This window comes from Crocodylus porosus, unplaced genomic scaffold (genome assembly GCF_001723895.1).
Source record: "Crocodylus porosus isolate Cpor-Errol unplaced genomic scaffold, CroPor_comp1, whole genome shotgun sequence".
Taxonomy (NCBI): Eukaryota; Metazoa; Chordata; order Crocodylia; family Crocodylidae; genus Crocodylus; species Crocodylus porosus.
This window is the reverse complement of record NW_017728931.1, coordinates 55,098,586-55,125,991: the sequence shown is the minus strand read 5'-3', so window position 1 is coordinate 55,125,991 and position 27,406 is coordinate 55,098,586. Positions and strand designations below refer to the sequence as shown.

The window sequence follows — 27,406 nt, the reverse complement described above, 5'->3', positions numbered from 1 at the left end:
CTTGTGGGCAGTGCTGGATTTTGCAACATCCACAATTTCAGTAGGTCCCTAGTTGTAGTGTAGAAGCTAAGGCTGAGACCCATCTGTGCCCCACTCTCCAAATCCAGGGAGTCATTTCCAAAAAGAGGCACTTGGTCAGATTGCAGGATGTGGCAGGCCATCAAAGGAAGCAAAGTGCAGTGTTAGAACTTTCAAAGCCTCTGGACTTCTCAGGAGCGCATAGAGGGGGAGTCTATTTCTATCACATAATATCAATATTAACGGTGTCTCCATCCTTTTGCAGTTTGAGATGACTCTGCTTACTCATTTTTCTCCATGTATAGTGAAACCACTCTCAGATTACAAACGCTCAGAGAGGCCCCAAAAGATACAAGGGCAAAATGGAGGTGAAGTGGGCTTTTAGGAGACAAAGTTGGATGGAAAAAGCCACTGCCCTCAAAATTAATTCAATGTTTAATCTGGCCACTAGACCATCTGCCTTGTGCTTTTTGCAAAAAAATGTTCAAAACAAAAATATGACATTTTTTTTGACCACTGGAGTGAGAAGGCAGAGGGACTTGCATCAGCCTAGTCCAACAGTTAGTCCAATAAATGGATAACCTCAGGTACAGTAAGCAGCATCTTGGACCCTTTTCCTATCCTGCAGCAAAGGAAGAAGAAGCCTGTTATGGGACCCCAATCAGAACTAAATTGCCCAATTCAGTTGTTGGAGCAGAAGATAAATATGTTCTATAGCACCCACTAATTTCCAATCCTGGGTGGCTTCAAAAAGTCTGGGGCTTCAGTGAGGGAGGGGGGCTGTTTAGTATTATTTTGAAACCAACTTGTATTGAGCTTAATTTAAAAGGTCTTATATATTTCATTAAATTATTTCAAGGTCTGTTTTAGCAGTATTAAACATCAATCAAGTGTAATTTTCAAAATGTTTTTTCTGTCTTTCTGTTTTTAAAAAAATTTAAGTTCGCAGAGCCGCTGAAGACGCTTGAAATTCTAGAGGAGAATAAAAGCCACAGAAATTATTTCAGTGCAGCCAGAGAATTAAGAAAGCTGCAGCAAAAGATCAAAAATATTCTGGATGACTGGATGGAGTATTATCGAATGGCTTTGGGTCAGTCACAGCAGGAATAATTTGGGGGCAATTTTAATTTTAGCTTTTTATTTTTTAGATTTTCAATTTTAGTCAACAGGTTTTGTGGCAAACAAAATAACACCAGGCCTGTCTTTTGTGTTCTTCGTCTTATGATAGATTTTTATAGAGCCGCATACACCATTGGCTTTCTGATTTTAAAATACTGTGCACTGAAAACCACAGAAAGCTGGAAGGACTTTTACTCACATTAATAAGCAGTTACTCACATGAATACTTCTGGAGAAGTCAGTTCTTTGTACACACCACAAAATTGGCCTCCAAAGTGGCTTAAGTGCTCTTTTGCACAGCTTTAATGGCATTGCTGTTTGCATGTTCGACGGCGTATTCCCATTTAATGGTGTTGCTGTTTGCACACTCGCTTTAAATGACTTTGTAATATAGCAAGATATAACACCTCCGAGGTGTTTTAGTTTGCTACCTAACAAAATGCAACAGTGCATGGGGCACTGGAAGCTGACATGCTCAGAGCTTGGTGGGCTTCCAGCACCCCTGCCATCTTCTCCTGCCACCAGCAAATCCTCCTGCCACCTTACCACCCTGCAAGCCAGCCGTTCATGCGCGATCCCAGGTGACGGGGTGGTGCAGGAGTGCTGGAGCTTACCTGCTTCTCCCACAGCGAGGGAAAGGGGGTGAGCTGCTGCCAGGTCACACAGCCCCTGAGCTGCATGGGACCACAGTGCTTTCCTCCATGGTGGTGGTGCCCCTCAGACAGCACCTGCCCATTGGCACCCGGCTCGGGTGGTCCCGGGGGGGTCACAGCCACGGAGAGAAGCCCCAGGCCCCACGCAGGTCAGGGACTGTGTGACCTGGTGGCAGGCCATGCAGGCAGGTAGGCTTGACTGAAGAAAAAAAAAGCGGTGAGGAGCCTGAACTTTTTATTTTCTCCTTGAGCCTGCTTGTCTGCCTGAGCTGAGCAGAGGCCCAATACTTCCCTCTGCAGCTGCAGGGGAGCTGGTGCTTCCCTCTGTCGCTGTGGTGCCCCCCAGGACCACCTGGGCTGGGTGCCAGTGGGCAAGTGCCGCCTGCGGGGCACCACCACTGCCATGGAAAATGTGAAGAAAATATATCCCTATAATGAATTTATGTTGAAGCTAGTTTTTCTTATATGTTTGCTATTACATTGATTACATTAGAATTAGAAATGAACATAACTTTTGTCTGAGCAACATTCATGTCTAAGCTTAAGGCCAATATACAGACTGAAACACACCTGATTATTTATTTTGGAGGCATCTACATGAGATGCCTTAATGCACAGTGAACTGTTCTATTGAGCATTAGCATGTCACAGAAAAAAACATGCTAATGTGCAGTAGAATTAGTCAGCTGTGCATTAAGCATCACAAAAAAAAAGTGCCTTTGCTACTGTGCATTAGTGCAGCTACTGCGCCTTTATCTAGTACCTCATATTAGAGGTACTAAACTTAATGAGCAGAAGCAAAGGTACATTAATGAATGTGTAGACATGCCGTATGAGAACTTTATGGAACTTAAGTGATAAAGAAACCTAAAGCTGACCCTTTCATAAGTGTGATTTCCACCCAGTGAGCACTGACAAATATACCAGCCACATCAACCATTTTCTTCTGGTTCAAAAGAACTGCAATGCCTGTTTTTATACCCTCTCTAATTGATTTGCTCTAAAGAGAATAATAATTCCATAATATTAGAACCCTCTTTCTGGGATTAAGTCCAAGGGACATAATGATATTCATTACTTTTCTCTCTTATACCTTGTCAATGCTATTGTCAACACTTGTGATTTGCTCCATAACTGATGAACTAGCAACCAGTCCAGCAAATCTTCCATTTGATAGAGTTTATTTATTAAACCCTGCTTCCCCTGCCCTCTATAGTGATCTCTACTACATTAACCCCTCCTGCATGCTGAGGGCACACTTCTCAAATTTCCAGGGTCAAGGAGAAGTGGAAATACATTTCTTCATGGGGTGGCTCTGTTATCTTAATTTTCATACAGAATGCACAGCAGAAAATTTCCACTTATAGACACATGAGCACAGTCAGTTGCAAGATCAGGGGTTAATGCTTGTTTCTGTCTCCTAAGGCTGACTTCACTGGTGTCGTGGTGGTCTTGTATTTCAGGAACTGACTCAGACATTCACAAAATGCCTGATCTTACTCCAAGAACCTTAAGAAAATGCCAGAATCAGCCTGTAGATATTCCCTTGGCTAACTCAACTGTATGGAAACCACAGGAAGAGAGGAGAGAGGAGAGTACTGCTGCCAAATCAGAAAGCCCACTTCTGCTGGATTGTTTCCAGTTAGCTCCTGCGTGCAACATGCAGCGGGAGCCATCATCTTATTCTCCAAGGTAAAAAAAAAAGAAAGCAGTTACTTTCTCTCTGTCCACTGAAATAGTTCTATTATGAGCACTTAATTGTACAGTCTGGTGAATTTTAAATTATTTTTCATTAAGCTTAGATGTTAGTAACTCAGAACCAGTGTCTACTCCCTTTGTGATCTTGGAAAAACAACAACAAATAGTGGCAGAAAAATCAGGAGAGGTTTGGAAAGGTGGTCAGAAACAATGCTGAAATATAATTTAATTGAATAACAGTATATTACAACAATATGTGAAAAACTTAGTTCAGAAGTGATGCCTTTATAAGATAATGTGGTATCACTTTACTCATTGATGTGCGCATGCACAGATGTATACATGCACACATGCAAGCACCACCCCTTGACCTGAATCTTATATTCTAAAGCCCCAGTCCTCCAAATGACTCCCTATAAGCAATTGTTACGTTGCATGCAAAGCCTGAAAAAATTTGAGTCCTACTTTCCAAGGCTTCATCCGGGGTAGTAGTATGTGACTTCTGTCTCACTGGAATCACATAATTAAAAATCAGAGAAATTAATGTGTTAGTTTTTATTCTCAGTCCTGGGGTTGTCTACATGTGGCCGTATAGTGCTGTTACTGCGCCGTCTTTTAGTATTTCCTTTTGGAACTATTAAATGATGGCATAGTAACAGCCCATACTGCACTGTGGCAGTTGCACATGGTTATCTTTAGCTGCTATGTCACTGCAACAGCACACTATGAGCGAGTGAGTTGCTACAGTGACATAGTTGTGGCATCACAGTTTTTGCCAGTCAATGCTACATCGCCATAGCATGTTGCTACGGCAGTGTAGCATCACATGTAAATGTGCATGGTCTATTTTCCTCACCCTTCAGGAATAATTTTAAGTCTTTATATAGTTCTGAATCTTTTTCTTATCACCATCTAAATCATTGCTTTTATGCCAAGAGGTGATTTATAATAACAGCATTGACAGTTAAGTGAAAACTGACTTGACCCATAAATAGGTAACAGGTGCATCTTGGTCCTACAGAACATACATCTGTATTGTTTCCCTGATATTTAAGCTATCACTTATTTGGTGTTTTATTCTTTACAGAGTTTCCACCTTACTAACCAGCAGTATCAATGTAGATGCACCACATGTGACTCGGTTCAATTTAAATAAAAGCACACCTGTATTACAGAACTTCTACAGTTCAGGGTAAGGAAATCTGAGCAGAAGCTGGACAATGATGGTTCTAATACAAACAGTAATCATTGTTTTACTGACATCTAATTTTCAGAGCTGGCTAAGAGTCAAACATGCACTATGTGTATAATCCCTGTGATTCTACCCCATTACTTAATATTGCATTATAAAGCATTAAGAATATTAACTGTAAATGGATGCAATTCACAGCTGTCAAACATGTTGTCTGCAGAGTCTAATAACAGGAGAATGATATGACATTGTGTTGCTTCATCCTCTGGGGATCTGATGCCTTGCTGTCAGATCTGAGTTTCCATTAGCTGTTTCCTTAAATCAGACTTGCATTTGTTAATACCCTCTATTCAATACTCATTATGTGATATATAAACTCAGTAAGTCCCTAAAATGGGCAAAGAATACAAAGGATCAATGTATTCCAATTTACAAAGCAGCCTATAATTCCATCTGCAAAGTAATGATTAACTCAGGACAGGAAAGCTGAAACAGTTTTCTCTTGCCTCTAAGAATGCCAAAGCAGAACTGTAGCCCTGTTTTATGGATATGGTATACAAAGTTAAATTGGCAGCTCCATCTTTAGATAGGTAAGCAACAATTACATGACTACCTTAGCTATGCAAGTAATATTTTGGCCCACAGACTAGGCAGGGTGAAGAGTACCCTATACCCAGCCTGTTAAAAGTTGGCTTACCTGGCAGCCAAGGCAAGAAGATATGTAGGGACAAGAAAAAACATCTGAGGGATCCTGATCCTGTCTCAGGGAACTAGACATTGGCTTGGGTCTATTAATTAAGTCTACTCCAATGCATGCTAATTAGTGCGACGGGACAAACTTGAGGCCGGATCTCAAAGCGGCCCACCCACCTGCCTATGGCAGTCGGTCCTGACTCGCCTGCCACGACTTGATTGTTAACTTGATTTATTAAGTGGGAGGCTGCCCATTCCCTGCCCTGATGCCAGGGGGCACTATCCATGGCTCTGAACCTTCCCTACACCACGGCCCATACCTTGCAGATGGTATCCTGTTTATAATTGCTCCCCGGTCTGAGACTGGAGCAAGCTCAGTCCATAGTTGGGCTCCATTCATTCTCACATTCATTCTGCACCCTGCTCTCAAAGGAGGCCTCTTGCACTCCACCCCCCTCACAGGGGCCTCTGGCATACTGCCCATTACTGGGACACACTCCATTGCCCTTGCTTCTCTTGGGTGGCCCCTCTTGGGCCATCAGGCTTTGCTACTTGCACACTGGCCCTACCATGCGGTCCTTCGGTTCCCCTGAGTTCCCCTACTCTACATGTCCTAGCCTCGTTCCAAACCTTGGACTGATTCTGCCTGAAGCCCCTCACCGGGCAACTGCTCTCATGCTCACACTTCTGGGGCTGACCCATGTACTGCCCATCAAGATGCTTTCACAGCCGTACTCCGTACGCCCCTGATGCAGTCCTTCAAACCACTCTCATAACCCTACTCTGCACCCCAACACACTCAGTCCTTCAGGTGCCCCTTACTGCACCCTACTCTGAGAAGGCCCTCACACTACACTCCACAAGCTACCCCCTCTGGGGCCTCCAGGATCTCACATCCCTGTTGGGCTCAAGTTTCTCACTACTAATGCACCTGGCCCCCTTTGCTCCCCCTGCTCACACTATTACCACCAAGGAGGTTCATGGTCCTGGCACTTCTTGGGGGCTCCCACACCACAAGGAGCCCCACCAGGCCTCCCTACCTTGGCAGGGTGCAGTTTTAGGTCATGCCCAGGACCAGGAGCCTCCAAGCCACCCCCTAGCTCCTACCCTTACCTCCAGAATGGTTTATGCCATGAGGCAGCTGGATGGTACTGCTCCCTTGATTGCAAGCAGCCAACTGCCTGGCTAGCCTATGTTTGAAAATGCCCGCCCGCATCAGGCACCTGCCAGCTGCCTGCCTTAGTCCTTAAAGTGGCAAGCACCAAAGGTGTGCTGCTACAATTAGCACACATTGGAGCATGCACTGGGCATATGTGTAGGTACCTATTGGCTCCAGAATTATTTTTGCTGCCTTTACCAATCTTAGAAAGAATTTGCTCCATGTGAAGAAATTATGTTGTGGGGATACCATCGTGCAGATTGGTATGGCAGGTTTTTAGCTGAAATTATGTAGAAGTCTATAGTGGAGATGGGGAGATAGTACTGTATTTTCTAACATACAACATGTCTTGAAATAAAATATGCCCCTTGATCTGGGGAAGGCAGAATGAAGAAAAAAAAGATTTTTCTAAAGTTATAGCCACATAGAGCAAGGACAGAGTTAAAAGGTCTACAAGACAATGAAATAGGAGAGAGACCAGGAGACGCTAGTAGACCCCAACATTGCCCTTAAAAAGGCTACCTTGATTAGTGGAATATCAAGATCAGTTAAGGGAGATACAACTGGTAACACCTGTAAAGTGAAGAACAATGAGCTATTAAGTCAATTGACTCCCTCATTTGCCGGAAAACAGATGCCACTGCTGCTGCTAAGCAGTTGGTTTTGGAGCACAAATCAAAGTAGAGTACTTTTATTCTGGGCAAAAGAATCAGCCTTCCTGTTTAAGATATATACCCCACTGTGAGAGGGGAGACAGGAGCCCCCCCAGTGTGGCCCAGACCCCTAACCAGAGCACCATGACACTCACCGTAAGAGCCAAGATGGGTAGCAGTGGGGAGGAGACTGGAGCACAGATGCTGGCACAGGCACCGGAATAGGGTTTCATCCTGACATCGCTAGGAGGGTGTGCAGCACTGAAACAGCGAGGAGCACAGCCCAGCAGCATGAAGTGTTGCCTCCAGCTGGTAAGTCTGTTGAGGTAGTAAGGGAAAGGGGGAGGGAAGGGGTATGAGGAGGGGCAGATCAACACCTCCCTACCCCCATGGTGAAGGAGGGGACAGGGACAGGCGCTGCCCAGCCAGGGTGGGGTGGGGCACGGGACAGACCAATGGCTCATCAGGGGGGCAGCTCCCACAGCTGTGCGCACTCCAGGACGTGCACACGTGTCCCCAGATCAGCCTGGAGCTGGTGCTGCACTGGGCTCTTCTCACTGGGGGCTGGGCTCAGGGTGGGGGCTATGGAAAGGGCTGCAGCCACTTCAAAATTTTACTGTAGCTCCCAGCACTGCTGTGTACCTGGTGCAGCCCTGGCTCTTCCCGGCTCAGCCGCCACCTTACCCCATGCACTGGGAAGAGCCAGAGCTACACCAGTCACATGGTGGTGGCAGCACTGAGAGGGAGCCATGGCAAAATCTGAGGTGGTTGCAGCCCCCTCCATAGCCCCTGCCCCAGGCCCCAGTGAGAAGAGCCTGGTGCAGCCTCGGCTCCAGTCTGCAGCTGCGGCCTGCCTGCACAGATCTGAGGGGCACCCCCCTGTGCCCTCCAGGGGTGCACAGTGGTGGGAACCACCCCCACAATGAGCTACAGGTCAATCCTGTGCCCCGCCCAACTGCAGCTCGCCCCAACCAGGCAGCGCCTGCTCCTGCCCCTCTTTCACAGCAGGGGGGAGGTTGATCTGCTCCCCCACCACTCCCCTTGCCTCCCTTATCCCCTTCCACCACAACAGACTTGCCAGCTGGAGACAACTCTCGACGCTGTATTGGAAATTGGATCAGTATTGGCCAATATGCCTCCTTAAAAATCAGATATTAGTATCAACCCCCATTAGTGCACCCCATTTTCAAAGCCCACTTGGGCAACACATCCAGTTAGAAGGAGATCCCATGTAGGTGACCCAGTAGTTGTGCTTCTGCAGAGCCCAAGGACTCCATAGCACAAGAGGTTTTATTCCATCAAGTCTCTGGGAACGCATGAAACTTTCAGGTACTTGTGCATTTCAATTAATGGTTCAGATATCTTAGGTTTGACCCTACAATTCATGAATATGGTTTAAAAAAAATGCTGTTTTCTCTGTTATGTGATGTATCATTTAATTTCTACTTTTTTCACCTTAGGACCAAAGCTTAGGTTCAGCCTCTAATATTTTTCTTGCTATGCCTTCTCTCTCATGCAGTGATAATGTATCCATTAGTGCTTGCCCTGCTGTCCTTCGGAGAAGAATGATGGGGCAGGAAGGAAAGATATGTAGGTGCAGTAATCATCAGATGCCATGTGTGTCAGACCTGGAGTATGATCATCTTATTAACGACCAGATGTCTTCCCAGGAACAAATCTTAGTGGTCTGTGTATCTTCTTCATTGCAAACAAACGAGGATCCTAGTGAAGACAAATTAGAGCAGCTATATGATAAAAAGAACAGGAACAGAAGTATGCCTTGTGTTCAGGTGGGTTTCATTTGGACTTGTACATATATATATATATATATATATATATAGGGCACATCCAGACAAGTGTGCATGTGCCATTCACAGCACCACAGGCCTGTCTGTGGCACTGCAAATAGCACACACCATACATGCAGGCATTTGCTGTGCTGCTGATTTGCAGCACAGTGGGGGGGATTTGACACTGGGAGATCCTGGTGTCAAAAAACAGCATCAGAAATGTGGCATGGCACATGTGCCAGCAGGATGCACTGCTCAAAATCAGAGCCTGGCTGGCTAGAGCCAGACCAGGCTCTGCGCACCTGGGTCACTACTGCTGGAGCCCTGGGAGGCCCCCAGGACTCCAGGTAAGGCTGCTGGGGCCAGCCCAAATGAGGGCCCCAGTCAACCCTACTCCACCCAGGGCAATTTGCTGCGCATCAGAGCGCATGTGCAGGGGCATTTCCTGAGGACAGCTACCATATCTGTGCCACTGCTAGTTGTCCTCAGGGAACACACTTTCCCACTCATCTGGACATGCACACAGTGTAACACACGGTTGAAGGTTTTAAAAGATAGCAATTGGACCTTTTTGTTTGTTTGTTTAATGTGTCAACAAAATCTTCAGCTTTTTGTTAAAGCGACCCTGGAATTTTATAGGATCCCCAGTCCTAGGACAGCCCACGTGGTAGGCGTATCCTGGAGCTGCAGACCCTAAAAGACTGGAGTCCCCAGTAGACTACTAAATGAGCTGGCAGGAGACCTGCATTTTGGCAGAAGTTTTTTCAGTAATCAACATTGTCTAATGAAAAGCTGTTTTGTTGAAAAATCTTAACCAGCTCATGGATATATATTTTTAATTTTTTTTCTGTCAAAACTCTGAGTAGTGAATCAATACAAGACTTTCTCTTCATGTATTTGGGGTCAGGCTTAAAGGCATACTGTAAGATAGGTTTTGCAAAATGGATCTGACCAGCCTATACCAGTGAAATCTTTAAGCAAAGGCACTAGAAAACATGAGGCTCAGGGCTTTCCGGTTCCATTAAAAAAAAAAAAAGCAGGAGGAAGGAAGCTAAAAAATGTTGGAGGGGGTAAACTGAAGAGTGGCTTCTTTAACTAATACTCTCCTACTCTTGCTTTTACTGATTGATCAGTTGATTTGATTTTTCAGTCCCTGGGATCTTGTCTGAACATTCCCAATAATACTAGCAATAATGGGAACACTTGTATAGACCTGACTCAGGTGTTGTAACAATCTATCATCTAGACCGTAGGGTTACTTGCAGTCTTACAGAAAATCAGAAGTTGGCCCCATAGTTTGTATCTATCCTAATTTATAATTGGAAATGTTAATATACAAGGGGTGAAATCCTGGCATTGTTGAGATCAATGGGAAAACTCCATTTGTTTCTGTCTGGGGTCATACTTTTCATTCAAGAAGTCTGAAGCAGAGGTTAGATCAGTACAGGTTAATAGCTATACTTTGCCAAGAGAAGTCAAACTGACACAGCTCTTAAGTATTTAGTCACAGCTTCATGGCAATAGAAGTGGTGTCAGAGGAGGTGATCGTGAATATGCATGTGTTGACTTGTGCATATGGCTCTTCTCTGCTCTGGGATCTTGTGTTCAAATCCTACTAGAATCATAGGATCCTAAACCTACATTGATGTTTGCCTACCTCACAGTCCAGACTGCTAGTCAGAGAAGGACGTGAGGAAACTTTCACAGTGCCTGGCTTCCATTGGTTCTTTCGTAAGTGCTGGATTAAAGGTTAAAGTTACAGGCTTAGTGCCACAAAGAAACCCACAAGGAGAAATCCAATACCTAGGAACCCCATTGCCAAAGTTTTTGTGCTCAGACAACTGCCTTTCCCAGCTGCAAAGAAGATCATTCAGTTCAGTTCATCCTTGCTTATTCGAGGGAATATTATGCCCTCTCAATTGGTATAAGATTTATAGCTGATGTATTGCTTAACTGCACTTCCTATGTTGCTTCAGGGTCATCTGGACTCCTTCCGCCTCCTTAAATATGACATCACCACTGCAGATGAATTTACAGGTCATAAAGGCTCATTATTGGTACAAAGGCATAATGTCGCTCCTGGCATGTTTTTGGTATGTTACAGCTATTACTATTTTCTATAGGTACAGCCAAATATTTTGAATTTAATGATATAACAAAACTATGACCTCACAGTTGCCATCAGGCTGTAAATTGTGCCGGTTCACGCTTTTTGAGTAGTAGCAGGAGTAGAATTCTAATTTTTTTCTCTCCAGAAGATCAGGTCTATTGCCCCATGAGCCTCAACTCTCCTTTAGCTTCACCTCTTTCAATAGTGTCCCCTCTGTTCTTTCCCCTTTTCCTAACTTTTATATTTAAATTACCTTATTCCTTTCTATTTAGTACCCTTGCTCTCTCCAAGTCCATTCATAACATTTGATGAAGTAGACCAGTGGTTTTCAACCTGTGGTCCACAGGCCTCTGGGGGTCTGCAGACTATGTCTAAGGGGCCCATGAAAGATGACTATGACCAATCAAAATTATGTGAATACCCAGACTTACAATTCAAAAGGGTCTGCACCTCCATGCAAAATTTCAAAGGTATCTACTTTGTACCTCCATTCAAGATTTTTTAGGGGTCCATAAATGAAAAAAAGTTGAAAACCACTGAAGTAGACCATAGCCTACAAAAGTTTATGCCCCCTGAATGAGTTAATTTGTAAGGTGCCACACTGCTCCATCTTCTCTAGCTGTTAGCAATGAAGGGTTTATGGAATCAATTGAGCCAATATAATTATGGCCAGCAGAGTGCTGTACATTAGACCTGTGCAAAGCATCTAGTAGCTGCTTCGGATTCAGCCAATTTGGAGGACAGTGATTCGATTCAATGATTCGAATCACTGTCCCAAATCAATTTGGCCAAATCTGATTCGGATATTTGGCTGCCGCCGAATTGGCCAAATCTCCAAATTCAACAGGCCCATTCCCCCACCCACTCTCCTAGCCCCTTCAATGGCTGCCTTGGCTGGCCCAAGCATCCCAGAACTTTAAAAAAAAGCCCCAGTCACCGGCTTCTGCCAGGCAGGGGGGCAATCCCCGCTTGCCCCCATTGCTTCGCGCTGCATTGGGGGGAGGCTTTGCCATGAACCCTCAGAGGCCCTGATGGCCACTGCAGCATCTGGGGCGTGTGGGGCTTTTTTTAAGAGCCAGGATGCTGGGGCTGGGCAGGGCAGCCATTGATGGGGCTAGGAGAGTGGGTGGGGGATGGGGGATCATGGCAGAGCCCTCCCCCCCACACAGCACGGAGCAGGCGAGGGGCAACAGGGACCCCCCCCCTACCTGGGAGGAGCCGGTGAGTGTGAGGCTTTATTTTATTTTTTATTTTTAAGTGCCAGGGTGCTGGGGCCAGGCAGGGCAGCTATTGATGGGGCTGGAAGAGCAGGCAGGGGTCAGGGAGTGCTCAGGGGAGCTGGGGGAGGAGGCAGGGATGGGGCCTGGCAGGGGTCCCCCCCATGGTCCCCTTTCCCCTCCTATAGCACACCCCTGTCCCCTACTTACCAGCACAGAGTCTGGGTCCAGCTCCCTGTGACGGTGAGCAGGGACTTCCTGAATCCCCAAATCTCCTCCGAATTGATTCAGAGGCTTCAGATCGATTCAGACTTTTTTTTTTATTGGTCTCCCAATTTGATTCAGATTCAGAGATTCGGCTGCCGAATCCGGCCAAATCTCCTTCAAATCAAATCAGCAATTGAATCTTTGCACAGCCCTACTGCACATGTGCCATTAGCCAGATCATTAGACTATGAACAATGTTTCTTAGTTTCAACTTCAGCCTTTAGTTTTTATGATGTTTAAATGTTTTCATAGCATTCTTTCTGTTTAATTTGTTACAAATAAGTTCTGAGGAATACTGGAAAACACGGTGTCTTAGTCTTTAACAAAGGGAAAAAGCATGATGTTTCCAACATACTGAAGTGGACGTTTGCAAATAGGAAAGAGTTTAAATCAGACATGTCACTATGGATTAAATGTCCATTAAGTTAATACAATGCAGTATCTGGCGTGGAAGCATAGGAACTCCAGGAACTAATCCTTTCATAGTTGGATGATTTGTTCCATGAAAGATTTGGCCATAAAAGTGTGTTGCATGTTTACACTGTGCTATAGTTGCAAACATTGAGAAGATGACTTGATTCATCAGCCCTTGCTCACATGAGTAATTCCACATAATACTAAGCTCACAATGAGTACTATTTAAGTGCACGTCATAAAATCACATTGCAGTCAGAGTTAATTCTTGAATCACTGTGTAAACATCACTATGAATGTTATTTTTCTTTAGCTATTTATTACTTTCTCCCAACAACAACAAAGATTTCACTAATTACATTATGAGAGGCAAGATGCTTTTATTTTGGGTACCAATGTACCATTCCTTAGGTCTCTAAGAAGGCTTTTCTCTTAGAGGATTGATAAATGGTACAGTGGTACCCCAAAACTTGCCTATGTCCCTCCCAAACTATACAGTTGGTCCAATAAAAGCTATCATCAACCACAAAAATCCTTGCCTCTTGTATTTTTCCTGGACCATCATGGCTGCAACGTTACCACAATACTGCCATTAATACTTTGTGGTTATTTCCTGTAAACTTAATAGCAATAGAAAGCAACAATAATTTTCTGCATTTGCTCAGTGTGAGTTTTTAACATGTCATGGCCCTCAGAACAGAAGAACTTCCAAGAATTCTTCAATCCTGGGAACAGTAACAGTAAACTATTTCCATCACTGAAGAGCTAATTATTCTATTTAAAATGAAAGGCAAATAAAAGCATTTCATAGCTGTGATCAATTTGCCCATCCACTGGGTGACACTCTCAGCCTAAACAAAAGTTACTTAACTATATCTAAAAATGAAAAAATGGATTGGAAGAAGTTAAAATATTTAAAGTATTTCTCTACACAGTGTTGCTAAATAAAGCATTAAGTTTCCTCCTTGATGGAAATGGAAGCTTTTCTGATTAACAGTTTGACTAAACTAATCCTCATTTGTAGAGCTGTTGGAAACGAGTGAAAAAAATGAGGTGTGTGACCTTCTCTTGATGACTGAAGAAAGTGGCAGAACTAGTTAACACCAGTGTGTAGCTCACTAGACTCCGATACCTGCATACCAATGGAAAAACATTTATAATAAAAGATCTCAGTACTGATAAACCAGCAGTTTATGCTGCTGATGACAGGGCGGAGATGCTATTCCTAACATGCTAGTCAGCTATGCAGGAATATTTTTGATGTGTTCCATGTGATTGTTGTTCCATTACCAGATGGAAGGGGTTTACTGAATATAAAGAAGTAAGAACAATGCAGAACTTTACAGTTTAAAAAATCCAAAGGTTTAAAACAGATCATGAGCCTACCTAATGTTAGCACAGTCATTTAGAAACGGTATACAATGAATACAGAACACTAATCAATCTAACACAATAAGCTTTCCCCTTATTCATTGCTTGAAAGATGCACCACCAATATAAGTTCAGTCTGTAGCCAGGTCTGCGGATAGAGTGATAAAGATAAAAGAGGTCAAAGGAACTGAAATCTAACCGGGATCAATCTGTCAGCATGATCTTGATTACTCTTCTTAGAGACTAGACGGTAATTGGCAAGGGTGTTAATATGCAGAGATTTTTTTAAGCAAGAGCCTAACCACTAGGCCTGTGCAAAGCAGCTAGTATTTGCTTCAGATTTGGCCGATCGGGGGAGTGATTCAGTTCAGTGATTTGAATCACTGTCCCAAATTGATTTTGCCTAATCTGATTATGTGATTCGGCTGCTGCCAAATCTCTGAACCTACAAATCAGCAGGCCAGGCTGAAGCTCCAAATCTCCCCCAGCCTGGCAATGGTTGCCCTACCCGTCCCAGCTCCTGGCACTTAAAATAAAAGCAAAAAAAAAAAAGCCCCAACTCAGCAGATGCTGCCGGGTGGGGGTGATGCCCGCTGCCCCCCACCGCTCCACACTGCATGGTCTCCTCCCCCGCCCCCCCGTCCCTAGTACTTACCAACTCAGAGTGGCTGCAGCCACCAGGGACTGCCCAAATCATCAAAGCTCTCTGAATCTTTTCTGAAGATTTGGATAACTTTGAATCAATTCGGACCTTTAAATTGGTCCCCTTATTCAGTTTGGATCTGGAGATTCAGCCACTGAATTGGGTCGAATCTCCTCTGAATAGAATCACCATGCGAAGCTTCGCACAGCCCTACTAGCCACGACATATTAAAGTACAGCTTGCAGTTTGCCTTATTGAACGCAGGCATTAATAGTCCTTTTCAATAAAAATTCCAGTTGCTTCTCTCTGGCAAAAAAAAAATCATCTGCAGAAGAGAAGAATCCATTTCACACCTGACTGATGGCAACCACCAAAGCATACCCCAAACTTGTCAAATTAAACTGGACAAAAAACAACCCGTAGCTTCATTGCTATTCCCATGGAAGCACTCAAACCAGCCTTATTCAATTGATCTCTACAAATAAGTTAATGATTCCTCATGGCAAGAACCACTCTGTGGTTATTAAGCTCAGTCAGTGCAAGTTAATCTACCAAAAAAGCTAACAACAATTTAGAACATTTTCAATGGCATGGCCAGGAAGCAGAACACTTAACTGCAGCCATTTCACTATATGTTTTACTTCCAGTTGTTTCTGGTCTAACGAAAGTTTCTAAAACTGCTTAAATCCTCCTCTGCCTTTCCTCTGCAGTATGACGACTTGCAAAGATGAGTGTGGAGGGAAGATGCTTCATGATTGAGCCACCATATCTGTGGTAATAGGCAGCAGAGGGCCATAAGGTTTTTAGGTACTTAAGTCCTCAAAGTACATGGCCATGGTACATAGCCATAGCAACACACTACAGCAACATAGCACCTGCAGGGAAAAGCTGTGATGTCACACCTATGTTGCCATAGTGATGTGATCCTTCAGTATAGCAAAAAATAACTGTGTGGCACACATGACGCAGTATGGGTCTGTTATTGTGGAATCATTAAATGATGGCACAGTAACAACAGCACTGCAAGGGCACATGTATATGCACCCAGAGTGGCTCAAGAGCTGACCAATCAATAACCTCAGAGCATCATTCTCAACGATTTTCCCATGTAGATCATAGTATCAGATGGGTTGAAGTAGAAGCAATTTTCTGACCAGGACAAAGGACACTGTTCACTCTCGGTACATTATATACACATGGATGCTGGCCACTCTTGCTCTGAAAATCAGGCTAGAAGTGTGTTGCTGAAAGTCACTTGGAAATTAGGTACAGAACCCTGTTCCCCTGACACTCAGTCTTGTTCCTTAGTTACATGTCCATCCTTTCTCACTAAAGTCATACCTAAATGAAAGCAAACATCTTCAGCTACAATTATCAGGTATTTTAGTTTCTATGTCAAGTCTATATATAATTCATTACGTTTCTATGCAGCAAAAATAATATGTCCAGGAAGAAAATAACTCAAGTTCTTTTAAAGTAGGAAACCAAGTTTAATTAATTTTAGATTTTTCTTCTTGAAGCAAATAACTAATTTCTTCTAAATGAGTCCATCCCTGTGCACATTAGATGATCAGAGGATACATCTTCAAAAGGAGTAAAATCACTATCTATATCCTATGAATCACACAGCTGCTCTTAGCATATCTTAAAGGAATGATCTATCCTTAAATTTCCTATTTAAATAACTTGTTCAGCTAAATAAACACAATTGAGTGAATGGTAAACAATGTATATTAAAAAGCTGAAGTTGCTCAAATTTTAGTAAATGTATTCATCCAGGGGAACATGTTTTATGACACTAAGCATTTCGTTTTGGACAGCTTTCTAAAGAATCATTTCAAATGCCTTGAAGAAATAGTTTTGCAGAAGCATTAGAGTGATGCAGTTTTCTCCCAGGGGTAGCAGCTTCTCTCTGATCATGGCATGCGCTTCCTGCCATATGGACAAATCCACCCCCACTTAGGAATCTTTGGCTGGTATTCAGTTCCTGTGCCTACAAAATCTTTGAGCGCTGTGTGCTCACAGGGGGCAGGAGGGGGCAAGCTTGAGTGCCACTATTGTACATAATGGTTTTCAAAGGCATTGTTTGTACTGAAACTAAAAATAGACTTTCATGCTGCTTATCTTTATTCTTTAAAGGATTTTAGCTATTCTTCCTTCAGTTTAGATTTTTTTCAGCTTATTAATACATAATCTTATCTTAGTTAATTCTTCATGAATAATGTAACAAACCAAGCAAGACAATAGTAATAAAGTATGGTATGAACCAAGAGACAATTCACTCTTAAGTTGGAATGAGCCAAAATTAAAGTACTTGTTTTGAACTTAGGCAGAGGGAAATGCATCGGATTGTTACTATTCCAACTTAATGACTGTAGCCGAACATAATAAAAACATGCAATTTCTGGCTAAAAGATGCTTAAATATGTCCAACAGTTGGAAAGATGCTTCAGAACATTCCACAAGCCCTTAAAAAAGTCAAGTGACAAATTGAGCTTGGAAAGGCCTGGGATAGCAGATTAGTCTCCCAAAGCTATTCCATACTATGCGAGCTCCATCTTTCTTACCACTAATGAAAGATTTTGTACATGTAATTTGCTTGTATCTGTCTCGCACACTTCTGAAGAGTGGGAACAAAAGAGATGATAGGTATAACATTCCACATGGTTTCTGGATTTGCCAGGAATGTTTTTAAATAGTTATATATATGAACACAGATATTTATACGTTAAGCAAAGCTGGAGCTCAAGAATGGTACAAGAAGTCCAAATCAACATTGAGATGTTTTGTCAGTGGCTTCCAGCCTTCAGGAATAAACAACCACCTGTTTAACTTTAGTGAACCATGTAGCCTTTCCAAGAAGTATTTTCAGATCTCACTATTCAGTCAACAGCAGTAGCCACAGAACAGCTAAAACATGGAAAGGACTTTAAGCCCAGGTGAAAAGAAAACAATGCCCAGTGGTACTATGTTTATCTTTGGGTGGGAAATTCATGTGGTGAGATGTTGGTACTCAGAGGCTGCATCTACATATGCACTTTACTGCAGAGTAGACTAATTAGCTGTGGAGTAAGTCACCATCTACATGTGTAACAGTATTAACCTGCAGCAAACTAATTAACACCACTGTCTACTACAGTACTGTCTTACTGCAAAGTAATGCACTGCAATTAAATGCATATATATATATATATATATATATGCACGCGCACACACGCGCGCACACACAGCATAGATTGCACCCAGTCAGCAGGGGGCCAGGTTCCTACCTGATGCCTAGCCTAGCCACACAGCTCTCGACTTTCAGCACAGTCGTGCCCCAGCCAGCCACTCTGCTGCCCAAGGCCACAGAGCCTAGGGTAGAGCAGAGCAAGAGTGGCCCTGGCATAAACTACACCACCCTGGCTCAAACAGCTGCTGTCCTGGGCACATATGTAGACACTGTGCCCAGGACTAGTTTACTCTGGCTCAGACTGCTCTGGAGTTTATTGCTTTGAATTAATTGCACATGTAGACTCACTCAGAAAATTCCAGGATACAGTCTATAACATTGTAGACACAGGAGATCCTTAGAAGCCTAATGAATATTCTCTAGTATCTTGTTAGCAAATTACCTGCACAGGAAAGAAGTTTTACTACAAAACCTAACAGAGATTCAAGTGTCTATCAATTCTGTTTAAAAAGCTCTGGAACAAATTGAAGGTATTTTTGTGTGTAAGAAAATTATTATTTTCAATACCAATGTCACACTCATACCTATGTGTGTTTATTGACCCACTTTAAGGAAAAGCCATCAATGTTTGTGAATGTGTTTGAACAGTAAAATTTGGGAGTTTGCCAATCTATATAAAATACTGCTAAGCAGAAGAAAGAAAGAAAGAATTTAGTCTGGGAAATTAGTACATTGGAAAAAAAGGGCAGAAGGACTCTGCAGTGAGTGCAAAACAGCTGCTTCATTTTTATTCCTTTCATCAACCTAAAAGATACAGAGAGTACACAAAGGAATGAGTGAATTGAATGCCCCACAACATTGTTTTATGCTGTTTAATAGTTGTGTTTTAAAAATAAACCATCTACAAGCCTAGAAGGAATTCAGATATGGCACTTACCAAACACTATACTCACACATAATAAAAGGTATGTATTTTGACTTTTTTGTGTTTTCTAATATATAGGTCTGCTCTGAAGTTCCTAATTTTTCCTCTTTATTTTGAGTTTTGCATTTTGCTTTAAAAATCATCTTTGATCTTTTAAATATAGTATAATTAGGAAGAAAAAGAAAAACCCCTTGACTCCAAATCTATTATCTGGCAACTCCCTCAAGAATGTTTTTTTAGACTATTTTTTCCTGAGACAATTTATTTGGCGGTTTGTGCCAGGTTTGAAACTATTTAAAAGTGCCAATCAAATGCTTGTCTCATTGTTAACACTAGAGTTTAGTTTAGCATGTTCTCCCTTTGTTGAATACTTTATTTCATGAAGTTTGGGGGCTGGATAGGCTAGGTGAGTATAGCTACTCTCATTTATATCTGCCGAGGGTTGGAACTAAGGATTCTAGATAAAGTCACTGGTTGGTAGTATTATTTGTGTAGAGTCCAGATGTTCTGGGCCTTTCTGCTCAAAAGAGTGATTATTTATTTCTTTGTTTTGTATTGTATAAGAAAAAATGTGTAAACTTGAAAGTCAGTATATTTAAGACAGAGCTCCTAATTGCATCCTACAGCTAGTTTGTGAAAAATCACCCACCACAGAAGGTTGAGTTAGAAGGGCGCTAAGAATTTAAAAAGGATTAGGTAACTTTGACAAATAACTAAACAAAAGCAAAACAATATTATAAGCATACTTAAATATTATGCTGGAAGGCACAAATTGATTCCTTCTGTGGGAGAATGAAATTCTTCCATGTCATAACATTACCCAGTTGGCCAGTTTTGGTCACTGCCATAGGCAACCCACTGAAATAACAAGAAGACCTGTCAGATGTGGTATCGTAACAGATATTCTCTTGAAAGAATTTCACTACACTCTGTATTACTACACCAGATTCATGTCTGAGATGGAAAAGTTGCCCAGCCTTCTTCCTAAACCCTCATTTTGTACAATTCTGGAAAATGGGGCATCTTTGTTACTTTTTAGACTTCCAGAATACATTGTGGAGAACAAAGTTACAGCTGCTCAAGAGGGTGGCAAGGAAGAACAATATAATTTAGCAGACTATTTCACTATCTACTTTCTGTGGTTCGCCTATTTTATCAGCCCTAAGCAGAATCAGACTTCTAAAAGAGCCAGCATAACTTACATGTCCTACTCACTACTTCTGGCAGCAGGACAGTATCAGAGCTCCTTTTGGGTATAGCTGATTTCATGATTAATTCCAGCCAAACTGAAAGGAGAACTGCTCCCATGCAGTCTTGGCAGTGACTTGTGCTTGCCACTGGACACTACCATATTACCTTAGGCCTTACAGAGGCAGACAAAGCGTGAACACAGTCTGTACAGCCAGCCAGAGATGGCAGAAAATAGGTCAAGCCAAGGCACACATTCCCACCATTAAGGACAGGAGATACTGGTGCAGGATAGCTGATGGTTCCTGGTGCCTGTGGGGGAAAAGGAACAGGGAGAGCAGAAGAAAGAATCTGTGTAGTGTATAACAGGGTTGAATTTTTGCAGCAGATATCTGTTTGCTCCATGGTGGGAGAAGGCAGGTAGGCTGGAGCTGTCTTCAGTCTTCAGCCATGTCAGGCAGGTGCCCTGGGAACTTGAGTTGCCTGATCCTGCACACCCTAGAAACTCTTGCGCAGGATTAGGCCCCTCGAGCTCTGGAAACAGCTGCCTGGCTTTCCCTGCTTACAGACACACCCTACCATGTGGCTGCAGCGGTTTGAGTTCAACCATAATCCCACTGCTTGAGGTTGAACAATGCTGCCACTCCCTTCTCCAACACCATGGACAAAGTAGCGTGAAAGAGATGAAAAGATGTCCTTTGGCAACAACATGCATGCTGTTTAAACCATTTGATTCTTGGAGGAGAGGGAAGTGTGGCCTTGCAACACACTATAATACATTCCCAGTCAAGAGAAGAACATAAAAGAAATACATACCCAACAGAGCTCTCTGGATACATAAAAGAAAAACATTCCAAGAAATTCATGAAACAACATCACCTTGCTAACATTTTACCTAGAATATTAACAACTCACCCCCCTGGATATTAACTTGGGGTTTCTCTCATTTAGCTACAGACGAACATATCATTCTATGTTGTGAGCTTTCCTGGTTACAGTGCAAACAAACAATCATTAGTTTGACCATAAAGTGGTGAGAATTCAATGGCTCTACAGCCACTAGATTTTCTTTTAGTGAATACAGCTATTGTTATTCTAATAGCCATTACATTAAAGTATTTAAAACATCTTGACTAGGAGAGCACTGCCTGCTGAGATACTTCCATGAAGCAAGCCAGATGTTTCCAAATGTGTACCCTAGAGGATATCCCACAAACATGAGCAGTTTGATATACCCTGAGCTTAAAAGTGATTTGTGTTATTTCAGTGTTTTAAACTCTGTGGGCACAATTCTCACTCACAGGAAAGCACTTTTATACCTTAAGAATCGTGTAATGGATTTCAGGGGGAGGGAGAATTTGGTCCTGTCCGTATCTCCTCTGTATTAGGCAGAGTAAAAGGAGAGCACAGCTTCTACCTTTATGTCTTTTTGTATCCAATCTCAGTAGATTTTTCTCTAGCTTCAGATTAGAAACCATACAGTGTATTCACTCAATGGAAGTCAGCTTCTGCAATTTGGGAGAAAGTCTTTGTCTTTTCTTGGCGTACTCTAACCCTAGGCAGAAATGAACATAGGGCATTATCCTGCCAGGTGCTGAGATTCACTATAAGGTACCCAGAGGCACCAGTTCCACTTATTATTGGTCTCTGCAAGTTTCCTCTCTGCAAGACTGGGATAATGCTTACCTTTCCCAATGAAGCACTTTGAGATGCATGGAAGAAGAGTACTAAGGTCAAAGTATTATTTGAGTGGATAAAAATAAAATCAATCAAATTATTTCAAAGAAAAAAATACCTGTTTAAAAAAATAAAATTGCAAAAAAATATAAACATGATTTCCATTTTCCCCAAATTTGACTAGATTAGCAAATGTTTCATTGCCAGAAATGAGGATTTTTCAGTACATTCCCAAACTTGAAAACTTTTAAAATCATATTTTAATCATGTTTTTAAAGGAATTATGGAAAAAAATAAGAGAACAGGAAAAACTGTTAAAATATTTTGTAACCCAAAAAACTTCAGTTTTTTAATTATTTTACAAAGTACCACTGGAACAGCTTGAATTATCTTTAGTCTTCTGTGTTAATTTTGAAGGGAGAAAAGTTTACAAAAGACTCCATTTTCCCCTGGCTTTTTAGTATTTATGGCTTTATATCTGAGACATGTTGGTGTACCATACACAGTGCAGTCTAAATCCTCTAGGTCTGATTCACTCATTGTCTGAGCTTGTTAGATCAAATTACTTATCCTCCCTGCAAGCCAGTTTATCCACTTTAAAACACTGAAATGTAGAGTTTGATGTTTTCCATAAAAGCCTGGGAGCCACCACTCTTGACTGTTTAATAAATACAAATTTATTGTAAAAATCAAACTAACACAATTGGGTACAATGCAAAACCAATTAATCTCATGACATGACATTGTATTGGTTTCCCTTCCTCTTTGTTGTGCTCATCTTCCCTCATAATATCATACCTCATGGTTATCATGCCTAACCTAGACTGTGATGTCCTCAGGACAAGTAGATGTCCTGTTTATTAGTCCATGAAACATCATGCTGAGTGTTGCCCCACTTCCAGAGAGATTAAGTGCACAGAAATGATCTTGCACAGAGTCTTACAAAAATATGGTTAGTAAAATAAAATAAAGTGAAAGCCATGGGCAGATTAATGCATGGACCAATAGGGCCCAGGCACAGGGGCCCCTGCCAGCCAGAGTGAAAGTGAAAGTTAAAGCTGCAGTTTTAAACCTGATGCCATTTTTGTCTCTCTGCTGGTGGGCAGCAAGCAGCAGGGCCGCAGGGACTCCTCAGCCAATCAGTGTCAGGGAGACAAAAACAGCCCCAGGTTTAAAACTGCAGCTTTTGCTTCCTTGTTGAGGAGTGAGCTGCAAGTGTGGCCCCTCCACCAGTGGCAGTGTGGGGGGGAAGGAGGGGAACCTGCAAAATTAAAGTTGCTGCCACGCACATGGCCAGGAGCACAGCCAGGCAGCCAATGCCCTGCAGGTAAGTCTGTGCAGGGGGAAAGGGATGTGGGGGAGGGAAGGGGCAGGGGCAGATTGAGACCCCCATGGTGAGGGAGGGAGTGGGGCAGGAGCAGGTGCTGCCCAGCCAGGGCAGTGAATGGGACCCTGTGGCTGGGAGTGGGATGGAGCCATGGGCAGCTTGTCTGGGAAGGGTGGAGAAGCAGGGCAGCTCCCTACCTCTGGTGCACCCCTGGGGGAGGCATGAGGGGGCATGTGTCTCCTGGATTTGTGTGCGGGGCGAGGGTGGGCTGCCAGCTGTGGGCTCTGGGGCCAGGGGCTGCACCAGCGTCTACCTGGTGGGGAGGCTGCGCTCAGGGTGTTCTTAGTGGATGATGGCGGTGGCAGCAGTGTTACTGAGAGGGGTGGCTATAGCCCCCCCAAAGCCCTCCTAGTGCCATGCCTGCTCAGGGCACTCCATGCAAGGCTCCTGCAGGAAAGACAGCAGAGTGCTATGAGCAGGGGCAGTGCCAGTAGGGACTTGGGGAGCTATATCCACCCCAAAATTCCCTGTAACCCCCTCCCATAGCCACCCCTCCCAGTGCTGCCACTACTTGCCCCGCTGAGCCTGACTCACTCCCAGCCCTGGCCCAGCCCCCCACTGGGAAGAAACCAGTGCAGCCCCTGGCTCCAAGCCCACAGCAGGTAGCCCACTCTTGCCCCACACACAAATCCAGGGGGGCACATGCCCCCTATGCCTCTCCCAGGGGTGTGTGCAGAGGTAGGAGGCTTCCCACCCCCCCAGCACCCTCTCTCCGCCCCCAACCTGCTCCAGACAAGCCCCGTGGTTCCATCCTGTTCCTGGCCCGAGGGTCACATTCACCACCCTGGCTGGCCAGTGCCTACCTCTGCCATACTCTCCCCCTCACCGTGGGGTGCTTGATCTCCCCCGCCTCACAGCCAGTTAAGATTTGCTGGTGCCCTGGACAAGAAAAAGATTGGAGGTCTCTTCCATGAGAGCTGGGTTCTAGCAGGGAGAGAAGCCCCTTCCTCCCTTCTTCTAGTGCTGGTGCTGTAAAGGTATATGACCCAGTTGTCACTCACTCACTGTAGAGTTACAGTAAGCAATATTAAGTAAATAAGAAAAGGACTTTTCTGGTGCCTGGTATGCAAATAAGTATGCAAATAACCCATCTTCTTATTTGTTTTATATTGCTCACTATAACATGCAGTGACTGAATAAGAACTGGGTCAAAATTGAAGAATAATTGCTATATACGCGGCAATAACAAACCCAAGGATTTGGAGGCTTCTAGGCCTAGGCTTTGTTGGCCTGTGCATTAATCTACCTATACCCCATGCCCCTTCCCTCTTAGGCCTAGGCATTCTTGGCAACATGTACCTGGCATTTATTGGCAACAATCAGCTACACTGCCCAAAAAAGCCAGCAATGTTAATTTTACTTTTATAAATCTTAATCTGCCTCTGGTGAGAGCTAAAAGCAGCAGCTTATTTAACTATAGAGCCTGCTTTGGCATCATTCTTTTATGGTGTCAACCTAATGTCCTTATTTAAAATAACATGTGGCTCTTCACATCTTATTAATGATTGGATCCTTTTCCATTTTCTTTGGCAGATGTACATTCAAGGAAAGCTTCTTTTTGCCAACTATATTTTCAATGGATACAGCAAGTCCGTGAAAGACCTTCAGAAACAAATAGCTAAGACCAGGAGTGATTACTGCATGGGCTACTGTTTACCGAAAGATTTCAAATTCAGGTATTTCACATTTTAAAGCTATGGCCTCCGTGTCATTCTGAGAATTTTGATTTCTTTCTTCACCTCTTTAAAAGTAACCATAGTAACCACAGACCATAGTTTCAGCATCAAAGAGATTCTGTTTATGACATATTCATTAAGTGACTGAGGTGCAAGTTCTTTCTGGTAAGGCCCATCCTACATGTCAGACTGTTCAGCCCATCATCCACCAGGCTGCAGAATCATTTTAAAGAAATTCTAGACATCCACGCATGAGTGTGGAGGCTGCTCTGACATGCTGGAATTCCAGCACATTGGAGCAGACTCGATTAATTGAGTCTGCTAGCATGGCGATTTGTCAGGCTCCAGCAGCCTCCTGCATCTCATGTATCAGTGTCCCCAGGCTTTAAAATAACAGGGAGGGGGGGCACTTGATCGACAATTTTAAGCATGGTGATGCCCATTCTACACAAGACACAATGGTTCTTTAGAGTGGATCTCAGAGCTCCTCTAATTAAAGCGCCACCTCCCTCTCTGTCCCCCAGAGTACATGTACAAGTATCCACTGTTACTTTGGGTATGTAAAAGTGCCCATCCTCTTTGACAAGGTAGAATCTGTAGTGGTCTTTTTTGGGAGGTTGCTCAGTTTGCTTTCTGAAACTATGTGCAAAAGTATAAAAAAGAAGAAAAAGACCAGTAAGTCTCTTAGCAACTTACTTTCCCTTCATTTAGTTCATAGCTCCAGGGATGCTCCAGAACTACAAAGCAGAGAACAGCAGCTGAAAGTTCAGTTCTTCTCAAGCAATCCGAGCACGTGGCCTGGAGGTTAAGTTAACACAAGCTCTGAAAGACTGTCTGTCGTTTGGGAGAAGACTCCCAAATCAGAGAGTGAAGCAGGAGTGGGTGTGAAAATAAAATCAACCATTTACAATACATGCTATGAAGCAATCATTGGGAACCATCTCTTACTCTTCTTTTATTCAAACTGCAGTAGTATCCCAGAGCCACAACTGGATCAGAATCACAGGATAGTAGCTACAAGCACAAATGCCCCTAAGCCCCAACAGTGATTAACCTTTACGTCTCATGTGTGATCATTGTCTATTTAGTGCTCCTGCTTTTGGAAACAGAAGCCAAAAAATAACAATTGCACATTGATGACAAAAGGACGTGAGATAATTCCCCCACCTCCCTCAATACAGTGAGGAACCCTTTGTATAGTAAATCTTAGCTAACTTTCAGACGTATCAGAACAGTGTCTCTCTTTTTATATGCTTGCTTAGCTTGTCCTGCCAATAAAAGCCTTATGGAGCTGAATTGAACAATGGCAGAAAATAGTAGCTAATCAGATTACAGTTGTATTTTCACTGAAGGAAACCTGTGTATACCTAAAACAAATACTGGAGAAGTAAAGATCTAGGTATTAGATATGGTAGTTAATACACCCAGATTGGTTTACCTCTGCTTCCATGAAGTCAGAGGCAAACTCTTACTGATTCGAATGGGGGCAGAATTACGCCAATACAGCATTTTTAACCCCCCCCCCCTTTAAGCAACTGGAGAGGTTATCTTTGCCTATGGTAGGCTTGACTTATGCCCTTATCTAAACTATTATTTTCCTAAGTACTTCCTACCACTGCCCAATCACTAGCGCATCCCAGATGCGTATGTGTAAAAGATCTGTGCTAGTAAAGACAAACTACTGATGAGAGAGTCATCTAGAACAGTTCTTAGTATGACAAATTTATTAGATTAGTGACACCTGATCTACAGTTACATCTTTATTGTTCCTGTCACTTATGGTAGTGGAACAGTAGGAGATTTTTGGAAAAGTGCTGACACAGAGACAGCCTACAAGGTGCTTGAGTGTGAATGTTAGGATGTCCATCCAAACTAGAGAAAAGCCTGTGTGAGAAAATGTTGGTAAGAGAAATGCCACACAAAGTTTCTGAAGCAGGGAAGATCTAAGTAATAGTTCTGTGATGTCTATTAAGCATGAGCAAGTTCATTGAAGCTGATTCAGATAAATTGCTGCAGACATCCCCCAAGCCACTGAGGCTGAACCTTCTGGATTTCAACTCCTAATACCTTCTCCCTCTTTTTTTGCACATGACTCTGTTTTTAGCAGTTAGGGCAGGAAAGAAGGCATGTTACCATGAAACTCATAGTGTTTTCAGCCCAAATGAAACAGAAACCATAGGCAGTGGAAGGGGGTGCTAATGGGGCTTAGCCCCCCCCGCAAAATGTGGGGCAGAGGTAGGGCCAAAAGGCAGCCTGACCATGGGCTTCTGGCGCTGCAGCAGGGGAGGGGAGGGATGTGCATGTAGAGGGGAAGAAGGAAGTAGGACTGGGGCAGGGGCAGGCCTTGCACAGCCAGGGTGGGGCATGGGACTAAGCCGCAAGCA

At 43.3% G+C, this 27,406-nt stretch overlaps 1 protein-coding gene across 6 annotated transcripts in view; it reads left to right on the top strand.

Annotated features, from left to right (window-relative positions):
- Window positions 1-930: 930 nt before the first annotated feature.
- LOC109316761 (uncharacterized protein C3orf20-like) overlaps window positions 931-27,406 on the top strand; it is a 58,244-nt gene continuing 31,768 nt past the window's right edge. For 3 of the 6 annotated variants that reach the window (XR_002102913.1, XR_002102914.1, XM_019545064.1), the window contains exons 1-6: window positions 931-1,108; window positions 3,254-3,482; window positions 4,576-4,680; window positions 8,705-8,975; window positions 10,952-11,068; window positions 24,880-25,022. Coding sequence is in view for 4 of the 6 variants with exons in the window: in XM_019545064.1 (XP_019400609.1) it covers window positions 1,084-1,108; window positions 3,254-3,482; window positions 4,576-4,680; window positions 8,705-8,975; window positions 10,952-11,068; window positions 24,880-25,022 (890 nt within the window). In the remaining 2 variants the exon portion in view is untranslated. Of the gene's footprint in view, window positions 1,109-3,253; window positions 3,483-4,575; window positions 4,681-8,704; window positions 8,976-10,951; window positions 11,069-20,667; window positions 21,068-24,879; window positions 25,023-25,733; window positions 27,227-27,406 lie in introns of those variants that run through there. The other 3 variants (XM_019545065.1, XM_019545067.1, XM_019545066.1) reach the window with 3 other exon arrangements.